The sequence below is a fragment of the Dermacentor silvarum genome, chromosome 8, assembly GCF_013339745.2.
Source record: "Dermacentor silvarum isolate Dsil-2018 chromosome 8, BIME_Dsil_1.4, whole genome shotgun sequence".
NCBI lineage: Eukaryota > Metazoa > Arthropoda > Arachnida > Ixodida > Ixodidae > Dermacentor > Dermacentor silvarum.
Genome location: NC_051161.1, coordinates 116,772,769 through 116,785,320, shown reverse-complemented (window position 1 = coordinate 116,785,320; position 12,552 = coordinate 116,772,769). Strand labels below are relative to the sequence as shown.

The 12,552-nt window shown below is 49.9% G+C and overlaps 1 protein-coding gene across 2 annotated transcripts in view; it reads left to right on the top strand.

Moving 5' to 3' along the window:
* LOC119462363 (piwi-like protein 1) overlaps nt 1–12,552 on the top strand; it is a 55,492-nt gene that overhangs the window by 25,516 nt on the left and 17,424 nt on the right. For both annotated transcript variants that reach the window (XM_037723706.2, XM_049671809.1), the window contains exons 5-6: nt 5,390–5,962; nt 9,493–9,876. In XM_037723706.2, the coding sequence (XP_037579634.1) occupies nt 5,390–5,962; nt 9,493–9,876 (957 nt within the window). The remainder of the gene's footprint in view (nt 1–5,389; nt 5,963–9,492; nt 9,877–12,552) is intronic.

Sequence of the window (12,552 nt, the reverse complement as noted above, 5' to 3'; positions counted from 1 at the left end):
AACAGCACAAGTTGAACATTTCTTTACAAAGCAAGGAGTATTTTTTGTACAGTATAATCTCGTTCATAAGCTTTAGAAAGAAAATTGTGAAAAAAACGGGCGAAACGGGAAAATGGCCCATCCGAAGTCACTAAAAAATTTGGCAGACGCACGGGAAGTTTACATTTACATTACATAAAAAGAGGCGTTGCACAAATATTTGCGTCACGAGACGCAGGGGCGTGACGACCTGGCGAGGCACGAGCGGCCCTGGACGCACACTGGCATTTTTAAGCGAAGCTTTATAGGCTGTGTTCGGTTGAGATAGTGGTAGTGTCACGCAATAAAGTGGGCCGATCCTGGTGATAGTTCAGAAAGGGCCCAAGCTCAATGGCACATACCCCTGTGGGCTCGAGGACCTGTAACGCGCCCTTGAACTACCCTTGTCACACGTGGGACCCAAAGAGACAAAATCACCAGCCCTTCTACTGTCGAGAAAATGGGGGTAAGCGAAGCTTCTCGTCCGATTCTAGCGTGAGGGCTTCCGAAGCCCAGGCGAAACGTCAGCGAAGAGCTGCAGACCCCGAGTTGCGGTAGCGCGATGTTGAGGCCAATCGTCAGCGAAGAGCCGCCGACAATGAATTTAGGGCAAACTAAGCGGAACGCCTGCGACAGCGTCGTCGTGCCACAAGCTTCGCTTACCCCCGTTTTCTCGACAAGGGCTGTAAATTTTTTTATTACGTAGCGTTTCCGAGACAAAATCGAGCTGCTTGGATTTGACAGAATACGATGCTGACAGAGAGAGACAGGATGCTCACTTCGCGTTGCCTGCAGCAGGGAACAGCGGCGCGTTTGGGTTATCGCTTGTTAGCAGCATGCTGCACACTTCTAATGGCACTATGCCACGCACGCTGTGATAGAGATAACTGAAGATCTTATCGCAATAGTGTTGGCGGTGATAGCTGTGAATGTGGCATGCGACAACTCACCAATAAATTTACTGGGACCGGAACAGGAAACGAGTACACGTTGTGGGCGTTTTCATCGGACGGGTGGGCGAGTATTGCGGGGAAATTGCTACAGCGGGCAGCTACTGTTCTCGGTCGCTCACGCCTCGCGCCTCTTTTTGTTTATGTGAAATCTAGCAGCCGGAAAGCATATCATACAATGGCAGCTTGGCCACGTGGTGAACGTTAATTCCGAAAGATCATGTCTTCCAGCAACGTATCAACCGGCAAAAAAGAAGCTTAACTGTATCGGGTTGTAATGAAGAAGAGTGACCTGTGCCTCAGCAGCATCGCCACCGGCATGAGCTCGTGGTTGCTGTCCTTGGCCGAACGCTTGTGACTGCTACCCGTTCGCCTGCATCCGTTGCTATTAAACCTCTTAGCAAGAACTGTTTTTAGTATGCGACAGAGTTTGGCGGAAATTACAGATACTGCGGCTCCTGTATCGACAAGTGCCAGGACGGCGACTCCTTCGACATACACTTCAATTACGTTGGCTGGAGAGGGACGAGGACTTGAGCATTTCGACGTAGACGCAGTTCGTGCCTCGGGAACTGCGGCCTTCAGTTTTCCTGCTCGGTGGGTCCGGCACGGCGACGCATCGGAGAAAGCGAGCGACGACGTGGAGATGGTGAGCGGCGGGTAGGCGCGGGTGAGCGATCAGGACAAAATGAAGAGGTAGGAAGGCTGGAAGGCGACGATGAAAATTGAGCGGGGAACGGTGGCGCTCGCCAGATGTTCGGGAAAGGAAGCATGCGACGACGGCAATGGCGCGCCACATGACCAGCACCACCACAAGCAAAACATATTGGACGGTCATCGAAGGTGCGCCATTGTTGGGGGTAAGCTCCGACTCATGGCTGAGAAGTCGGAAAATGCTGTCGATCTGGTAACGGCATAGGATGCGGCGAAAAGGTCGGTGGTCGATGCATAGCGGGCGGCGAGAGCGTTTGTGGGCGAGGTCGGGCAACTGCTTCTGCGTACGTGAGAGGTGCATTGACTGGCGTCGGATCACGTGCTGGAGGAATGGCTTGCGAAACTTGCTCCTGGATGAAGTCGCGGATCGTAGGTGCCAAAGCGGGTGGTGGTTCCGGGACGCAAGACATCAAAGATAGCTGGCGAGCAACCTCTGCGCGAACGAATTCCTGAATCTTCAGAAACAGGGCAGCATGGTCGTCGCTGACACCACAGAGTTGGCGGGCGCAGGGGGACGTCTGGTGTGAAGCCGTTGCCTGCGCAACTCGTCGTAACTCTGACACAATTCGATCACTTCAACGACAGTGCGAGGACTCTTCGATAATAACATTTGGAATGCGTCGTCCTCAATACCCTTCATTATATGTTTGATCTTCTCCTCCTCCAACATCGACGCGTTCACCCGTTTGCAAAGGTCAAGAATGTCCTCAATGTAGCTCGTGAAATTCTCTCCGCTCTCTTGGGATCGTGTGCGCAAACGGTGTTCTGCACGGAGCTTTCGTACTGCTGGCCGACCGAAAACTTGGGTAAACATGGTCTTGAAGACCAACCACGTAATGAGGTCGCCTTCATGGTTGAGAAACCATAGTTTCGCAACGTCCGAGAGATAGAATGCTACGGTTCTCAACTTGGTAGCATCGTCCCAATGTTTATTGGCACTCACTCGCTCGTATGAGGAGATCCAATTTTCAACGTCTTTTTCATCTGTGCCGGAGAAAATAGGGGGATCTCGCAGACGCAAGGCGCCGGCACAAACCAGGGTGAGCGGCGCCGGTGGAGGGGTTGGAGGAGTGCCGCTTGCGTCCTCGGGCATGATGGGGGGTAGAGTGCGACTCCGCAGTTCCAGGGTGGTCGAAACCCAGCACCTCCACCACTTGCTAAGAGGTTTAATAGCAACGGATGCAGGCGAACGGGTAGCAGTCACAAGCGTTCGGCCAAGGACAGCAACCACGAGCTCATGCCGGTGGCGATGCTGCTGAGGCACAGGTCACTCTTCTTCATTACAGGGTCATTTTGTGTTTTCAATGACGAACTGCACATTTAGTGAAGAAAGATTAAAATCAAAGTGAAGGAATGAGCGTACCACCATGCGGTATTGCGAATGCAAATTTGCCAATCATGAAATAAATGTATAGGGGTCACCAGAAAAAGTTAACCCAAAAGCTAAATTTTAAGGGAAATGTATTTAAAAATATGTTTTTACAAACTTTTCTTCAGTGTTGTGGGTCAGTGAGCTTGACCTTTGTGGTGGTTGTGCACAGGTGAGCGTTTCACATACGCCCGCCCCATGGCTCGGTTTGTGTTGCACGTGGCCGTGATTCCGCGAAGTGCTAATGTCGCATGCAACCTTCACTGCGCCAACTGCGCGGCGCCTGCTGTGTAGGCTCAGTGCTTTCTACCTATACGCGGGTTTCACTCATTTCGTCGAGTAAGCGCACAAGTGAATTTAAGCATGCTGTAGTTTACAGCTAATCGCCGACGGCCGCCCGCGGAGCCGCACGCCGGTTTTTCGGTCCTCGAACTATCCCGTGCGTGTAATCTCGGATGCGATCACAGTTGAGCAACTTTATTCTTTCTTTATTCAAGAATTACCCCGCATTGCCCGAAGGCGTTATAGCAGGGGGGTTACAGGAGGGAAAAAAACAAATATTCATTCGTACAGCACTTGATTAGATACAACCTTCTCTTGACGGCTTTAGCAAATGTTTGTCATGACGACGCTGTCTTAGCTGTTAGGCCTTATATTAGTACTGCTTCCCGAGGTGTTAGCAACTGAAGTTGCAGTTTGGTTGCTGTGAGAACACATTGCCAAGGAAAGTGATCATATAGGTTACAACCTGAATGGCACCATTTTGCGGATTTCAGAAGACCATTTGTACGAATGATATCAAAGCAATTTAGTGACACGTACAGAATATGAAACTTCGACAACTGAAGAATCAGGCTACGGCATGATGGCCGAGTGGTGGCTTCGTATTTAGTTTTTGGTTTGTCCTGGTTATCAGCCAGGTCAACGCCAATGCGACTTGCTGACTGAAACCGAAACTCTCGATTCTACGTTTTCCAATTTCAATTCGTTTATTCCAAGTAATTTGAAAATTTCGAATATTTAAAGTTGATGTGAAGCGAATACTGAATCGCATAGCATTCTATCGAATGTTCGAAAATATAAAATATATGCCCCATCGTAGTGCGTTTCCTTGCACAGTTGTTGCCACAGTGCCCCGTCTCTCCAATACTCTGTCTGTCGGAGCTATTCGAAGTAGCAGTAAGGCTGTCAGATGCAAGTTGCTTGAAGCATTGTTTTATCAAATGAAAAGAATGTGTAATATGTGCCAACAACCAATAAGCATCTTTGTATTTTTCAGTGATGCGAAGTTTTTGCAGAATGGTTCTTATGTGTTGATACAATGTAACTTTTGACCACCATCTTCTTGCATTGGCACAGCAGGACACACAGATTTTTTTGCACAGCTTTAAAAAAATGAATGGTTGCTAATGTATGAAAGGGCAAAATTGTCAGCATCCCGAGCGTACTACAGCACGAAGCTACAATGAAAATGCATACATGGTAAAGTAAAATTCATCCTGGTCCGGGATTCCAACACGGGGCCAATGCCTTAGCGGGCATTGGTCCCGGGTTTTTTCACGTCAACACGGAACCACACAAAAACAAAGGTCGCTCATAGCACGAGCATCACGAGCCAAGCGAGCCCTGCTTCTTGCATGCTGTTGATGATACGCTCGAGCCAATGCTGATGATAGTTTTTTGCATACACGGACGCCACTAAAACCTGTACCTTATAGCAAGCTTCGCTTGAAAATTTCTTCGGCCCTTCCACTCCGGGAGGACGGATGATAAGCGAAGCCAAATTTCTTCCCCGACGAATGCGGGAGCAATGGCACGAGCAGCGTTCGCGCGGTTGCGCCGAGAGGGGCCAGCTGTGGAAGAAGACTACGGCACTCGAGCCATTAGTGATGATGATAGATTCTTCGAGCAGACACGGACGCTCAGGCTTGAAATAGACAAGCTTCGCTTGTAAAAAAAGATGGGCAGCAAAGTTGATTTTAGGAAACTGGCCGCCATTGTGCAACAGATAAACCCTTGCCCATTTTTCTTGCTAAGTCATCAAGTGCGTGTTATATTTCTACTTTAATTTCATCTCTACTTCAGTTTCTTACTTCTTACTCATAAAAACTGGGCGCATGTTTGAATCGTTCAGTACTGCCAAATGAATCAGCGGTGTGTTGTGGCATTTTTTGAAATCTTGTTTAATTCGACCTGCCGGATAATTCGAACAAGCTCGCCGACCTCGTCGGAGTCGAATTCACGGAATTTTACTGGTAGGCTCTGCCAACCATATCACAAACACCTCACGACTACTGCCCAGTGAAGTGCTTTTTACTCACCATTATCCCGCTCGCAGATGCGTGCCAACGTGTCGGTGATGCGTGACTTGGCCCAGCATACTCGCGTCGAGCCGCCGAAGCGCATCCGCTACCTGCTCGAGTTCATCGGCCACATCAACGGCGACGAGGCGATCCGCCGGGAGATGGACCAGTGGGGCCTCAAGTTCGACGACGCACTTGTCACCCTCGAGGGCCGCGTGCTGCCAGTTGAGCGCGTGATACAGGGCGACCGCAGTCACCGCTACAACCCGCAGACCGCCGATTTCTCGCGCGAGACGCGCGACCAGCGGCTGCACGTGTCGGTCAACATCGAGTCGTGGATCGTGATCTGCCCCAAGCGGGAGGAGACCAACGCCACCGAGTTTGTGCGCACCATGCTGAGCGTGTGCCCGCCAATGGGGCTGGGAATGGGCCAGCCGCAGATGTTGCAGCTGGACGACGACCGAGCGGGCAACTACGTGCGCGCCCTGCACGAGGTCGGGAGCGGCGGCAACCTTCAGTTGGCGATCGTGGTGCTGCCCAACAACCGCAAGGACCGCTACGACATGATCAAGAAGCAGGCCTGCGTCGATCTCGGACTCCACACGCAGGTGAGGCGTCATGTGTTTGCTCCTGCCAACTCTCCCAAACATTTCTTGTAATTTTAACAAATTTGAGCGTATTCTGATATTTTATGATTGTCACATGAAGTTTTACGAGAACACATGCTGTTTGTGAGAACTTTGAATGGTGGGATGGTGCAAGATTGCGAGACGGAACAGTGTACGCAAGAAAGCAATAGCGATGATACCAGCGCCGCTCTTTTGTGGCAGTGCAAGACGCCGTGTAACAGAGGGCTGCTTGGTTTGAGCAAGTTTATTCAGACATGTTTTCGAAGCAGGTGAAATCGGCAACAGCAGAGTCGCTGCAATAGTTGCTGCGTTTGGTGTTCAAGGTGTTGCTTTATCAGTCTTTGCTGTTTCTATTTCGCTGCTACTTGTGCACTGCACCAAAATGTAAATATGTAATCGGTTTATTGATCTGAATCACACAAAAGGTGCTGGCTCACGGCAAACTTCTAAAAAATGTGTTCTAGTCCCCTCCCTTCCCCGTTTCTTGTCACTTTTGCGGGATTTTTACGACTTACAATTTTCACAAGTTGACAGCAATTTCTGTTCCCCAAAGGAGAGTTTGCATAGGGAACAAAAGACAGTTTGCATAGAGTTTAATACGCCGCAGCCGTATACTTTTGGTTGTCAGTTCCACCGAGGCCATCCTCATTTGCACGACGGAGCGTCTAGTGCAGCGTCCCATTGAAGCTGACATGGGCATCCTGCCCGCAGGCTCACGCAGTAAATACGTGTCGAAAGGGATGTCCCCGAAAGTCATTTACCGAGAGCATAACCGCGGAAACTCTCAACAAGCCTCAACAGTATTTTTTTTTGGAGCACGGACACGGGGCGAGGGGTAAGCACGGTAGGACATCTTTGAAGGGGTTGGAAACTGCACAAAGACGTGCACAGAAACGAAAAAGACACGGCTTAAGTGTTGCTCTGTACACATTTCTTGCACAAGTTTCCCACACCTTCTTAGTTAAACTGACGAGCCTCTTGTTGCGCCATTTTGTAGGAAACATTGGTACTGAGGTGCTCATGTACACCACTAATAATCTTTTCCTCTCAATAAATTTTTTTTTCAACAGTGACCTGGTCTGCAGGCCACTGCTATATAGTGTTTAGCCGACTATAAAGTTGGAAGGACGACTGATATTTTGCTACGGTTGCAGCATTACAACAGTAGTGGTAGAATTCAGTGTTGTACAGCCTGGATAATACAGCATTAGTTTGCTAGGACTCGCAAATTACTATAGCCTTCAACAACGTGAGAATGCAATGGCATGTAATATGTACAGCTGTCTAACCATGATGTGAAGTGCTTTCTGCTTTTTTTCGTGCTTAAGACTGGTAATTTCGCCATACAGATCTTTGTTTGAGTCACTGGTCTTAGGGTGAATGAAGCCTGAACGCCTTCGCAAGTTTCATGGGCGCTGATGATATCCGTAGTCAGCCAGAGGTACTATTTTAGCTAGAAACAATGAGCAATCATTTTCTCTTTATCTTTGGCCTAGCATTTCGAATAGCAGAGCTACAGCATTTAAACTCTGAGAGGACTCTTCTGGTCTCTTCCTCTATCGCCAAACCAAACGTACGCTCGCCAGGATGTTGAAGCTTGCATTGGTGCACCTACGCATGAACAGATGTTGCACGCCATATTGTACGCGTCGAAGGGCGTCGCGAGCATACATATCTGTTCCAGAAAGATATCGGCGCTATGGCTGCCTCAAGCATCCACGTGCCTGGCTAAGCAGCTGCAGCGTGGTGAAATCAGCAGTCAGTGTTGGCAGATTTATGTCACCCGAGAATTAAGGGCCTCGTTTCGCAGAAAATCCGGCGTCGGAGTAAGCGCAGGCGTCGTTGGCGGAAATAATGATGCCGAACCACATCATGGCGCTAGTGAAAAAAAAATTGCATTTCTCAAAGCAAAATCCATCAGAACAATATACGACTTCACCACAACCTACAAACATGAAAGCGCCGGATTGTAATTTGAATCTATGAGAAGCGAGCCTGATAAGCAGCCGTGGATCTTTTAATGCTCTCGCGTTCCACTTTTAAAGGCGAAGCTTCAGCGTCCTCCAACTTTTCTTTTTTGTTACTTTCTGCTACTCATTTAACGGCTCTAAAAACAAAACCCTTGCGTTTATCAATATTTCAGCCTTTTGAAGCACTGTCAATAAATTAAGAGACAATGTCTGTTAAAACATCTTATGAGGGAGCCGCCGCTCCTCGCAAGGCGCACAGGCGCCAGCTTGTGCGCGTCGGCGAGCGTACGTATGGTGTGGGCTTTATTCTTTTTTTTTCTGGTTTCCTTCTTGTCTGCTGGCATTCCCCTACGTTTCGCTTCATTGGCACAGAAATTGTCTGTGCATCTTTAAAATCCAATAAGGCATTGGAGTGGGAGAGAGAGCGAAAAATGTCGCAGTTTCGCCAGAAAGCCGAAGCATCAATTGCGACAGCAAATTAGTAAGAATAGTAGTTTTATGGGCAGCATAAACTTTGACACATTCGCTTACTAACTGAATTAACAAGCATGGTGTCAGCGCGCACTAGCAAACATGAGTAGATCACGCTCGATGAGCGCAGCCAACCACTGTCAGAATGCTTCGCATGACGGAAGACTCTCCGCAGTGCGTTCGCTCTCCGTGAAAGCGCCCGTCCCTCGCGCGCTGTCACTCGCACAAACGGCGCGCGGCAGCGATTTTATCGCATTGGACTTTATATGGAACCTCACGGCGACGGCGACGCCGATGGCAGTAACGACGACGGCAGAAATTTGCTTGGAGTGTCCGTGCAATTGCTATCGCAATAAAAAGAAAGGCAGGGAGGTGAACCAGCTTGAACCTGGTTTGCTACCCTACACTGGCGGAAGAGGAAGCGTGCAGAAAATGAGAAGGAAGAACAATTATTCCACGTATGCACACATGACAGTGTTCATCGAACAATCACAGGCGGTCGCAGCACTCAATCGTCTTGAAAAATGACGGTCGAGGCAGTGGTGGGCAGAACTGCTACCTCCTTGCTCATTTATTTATTTATTCACCGTACCTTACAGGCCCATTAAAGAGCATTGAATAAGGTGGGTAACATATTTACGGAGAAGAAAAAAAGTTAACAGCACGCAAAGGTATCTTATTCAGTTCATACAAAGGTAACATATAAAGTTATAGTACTCTGAACTATCAGAATACAACATTAAGCGTGCAGTGCATTCAGGTTATTGTGAACTGTTTCACGGTTCGATATGGATGCTATGTGGTCCAAAAGACTGTTACAATGTGCAATAGCTGGTGGCACTGCAGCTGACTTAAATGATTGCGTTTGACCTTGTATGCAAATGAAACTGAGCGCATTGTGAAAATGTTACGTACGATCTGGTGGATGAAGTGGCAGACTAGCTGTGAGACCTATTGATTGAAAGGCGCCTGCGAAAGAGAACTATACGGACATCGCTTTTCTCGATAGCGATTCATGGATAGACATGACGGCTCAGGCCAGCAGTGCTAATTTGCGTCGTCCTGCAGGTGATCCTGGCACGGACCATCGGCAACCGCCGTAACCTGCGCTCGGTGGCCACCAAGGTGGCCATTCAACTGAACTGCAAGCTGGGTGGCGAGGCCTGGTGCCTGGAGATCCCTCTGGTCAACACCATGGTCGTTGGCTACGACACGTACCACGACTCGAGCTCACGCAAGCTCTCGGCGGGTGCCTTTGTGGCCAGCATGAACCGTACGCTGACGCGCTGGTACTCTCGCGTCGCCTTCCACGCCACGCACCAGGAGCTGGGAAGCTCGCTGTGCCTCCTGCTGCAGGATGCACTGCGCAAGTACATGCAGGTCAACTCGGGCGCAGCGCCAGACAGGATCATCTTCTTCAGGGACGGCGTCTCTGATGGTCAGATACCACAGGTGAGTGACTCTATGATATCTGTAATAGACTGATCTTCAAGCAGACCAATAGAACACACGCAAAAAAGAGAGACCGTAAAAAGCAAACATGACAGTGATTCGCAGCTGATAATTTTTGAAAGTTAAGCTTTATTAGTCTAGGCCAAGTCTTATGTGGTTAGGCGAAATCGCCTGCGTACGCAAAACCATCATCAGCATTGGGTCGAGCATCGTCGTCGTCTTCCGCAGCTGGCTTGTTGGAACTCCTCAGGTTGCGTTTGTGCTCGTGCTCAGCACGCGCTCGTGCCACTACTCCCGTGTTCATCATCGTCGTCTTCCACAGGCGGATGCGTTGGCGTTCATCATTCCAGCGTAGAATTTCACTTCTCTTCTGTCGTCGTAATGGGGAGGCCGCGTTTACGGGCGTGTGAGCCATTGCTTAAGAGGGTATGAACCATTCATTGCCTTACGTACATAGGCCGGCAGTGTGGGAGAACACTCACTCACACTCACTCATCATAATTTTATTGCGATAGCAATTATATGGACACTCCAAAGCAGAATTCTGCCGTCGTCGTCGCCGTCGCCGTGAGGTTCCGTATGACGTCAGTGGAGATGAAAGCCGCGCACCGAACGCTGTATGTGCGAGTGAAAGGGAACGAGGGACGCGCGCTTTCACGGGGAGTGAACGCACGGCGAAGAAAAAACGCGCGTTCTGCGCCGTGCTCCCTTAAGGGCTGCAGAAGTCTCTTTCCTCCTTTACAATCACCATATATGCAGAACAAACGCGCCTTCTTCCGACGCGCGAAAGGCCATGGCGGGGAGGGGGGGGGAGGAGGAGGGAAGGGAGGTGACGTTTAGCTGCGGCATCAAGTGCCTATTTATATCAGAGGCTCCGGAAACAGTCACCAACGCCGTACGCATTTTGTGCGAACGCGGGCAAAACGCCGACGGCGTCGACAACAGTTCTGCGTGTTGCCGGTGCTGCTGCATGTCCAAGGGTATACACCTGATAAAGCTACTATCATTACTCCGTATAGCTCTCTACAAATTTGCTATCGCAATTGATGCTCCGCCTTTCAGGTGAAACTGCGACAACTTTTTATTCACGACGCGTGCTCATAGCATTAGCATCGCTCTCGAGTGGTGTTGGCATTTGTGTTTTGAACCATCATTTCTAATAAAAACACGTTTATTTGAAATAATATTTGTTGAAACTAGCAAACTCCTTGCGACTTTTTGCACTTTTCGCTACTGCGTTTGTATTGTAATCAATATTAATGTCTTTTCGCGTCATCAAAGGCTATGACAACGGTGACCTTTTAATTTATAAAAAGAAATGTACGCAAGACGGCGCCTTGAAGTTTCGTCTCGCGGTGCGAGTAAGCAGCGAAGTGCACAAGAGGTGGCAGTGCCGGCGCTTGCGTCGCTCAAGCGGATACCTGTGGCGCGCGCAACGCTATCGATGATATTCGGCCGCTTCTCAGCCAGACGAGTCGGGCTGAGTCACTTGCGGTTCACGAGATAGCGATAACGCTGCCTAGAGCGAGCGCTCATCATCACTGGTAGGTCGCTTATGTTGTCTCAAGGTAGAAAGCAAGTGAGTGGGCGCCGATATACGATGACTCATTCAGTTTCCCGAGGACACGCATCCTAGCTAATGAAGCAGACGACAGCCTGCGCGCATGCAGACGACGGAAGCGAGAAACGATTTTGATGGAATTATCGTACGCTTTGAGCTAGCTGCTTTATTTTTACTGGGGAGGAAAACTGTTTTGCTTTATCAGCCACGCTAGGTTCAATGCCTACATTACAGTTTCTTAGGCGAAACGTCAATTTTTCGTCACGTTACGAAAGCGAAACGGGGCTATCGACGCCATTTTGTAAGCGTCGCGCCTACGTCACGCCTCGAAGAAAATGGCGGAATGTCCAGAATAGCGGCTCTAGCCACAGGTCAGTGACGCGCCAGATACATGCGTCATCCGCCAGACACTCCCCCGAAGCCAGCGAGGATGGCTGCGCGCGCGTTTGAGCGCTCGCGCGCGGCGACCCGTCTGTCTCCTTCTTTTTTGTAGCGTTAGCTACACTGGCCTAGCCAAGCTCGTTTCGCTGCGGCACATCAAGAGCCGTGCTGCGCATGCGCAAGGATCAGTGATGTCACACGGCCTGAGCACCGGAGCCACCGGAGCCGGCACCTCTCGCGCACTCCGCCGCCGCCGCGCGCGACTCACCGCCGCCGGTCTGCGCATTCCAGAGGAGTGGCGTCGTAGCCGTGGTAGACGCACTGGCGCCGGCGCGCGCTCGCTGTGCAGTCGCCGTCTGACACAGCGCTGGAGCCGCTGCGCTTCTGACTGGCGTTTGCCAGTGTGGTATAGCCATGGAGAACGAGAGCGCAAATGCTGCTCAACAGCGCAGAAGAACGGAGAAGCGTGACTCATCGGATCCCGAAGTAGTTGCCTGGCAATTAGCGGTTGAGCGTAGGAGACAACCAGGAAAGCTAAGAATAATCAGCTGAACCTTTGCTAACGCTACGTATATCCTGGCATAGCCGAGCTAAGCCACTGCAACTTTTTTTTCTTTTTTAAATGTAACCTGGCTTTTTTTTCCAGGCCCCGCACTCACTCACGTTCACACTCACCTCCACTCACACTCACAGTACTCACTCGCACTCGCAATCACTTCCACTCACACTCACTG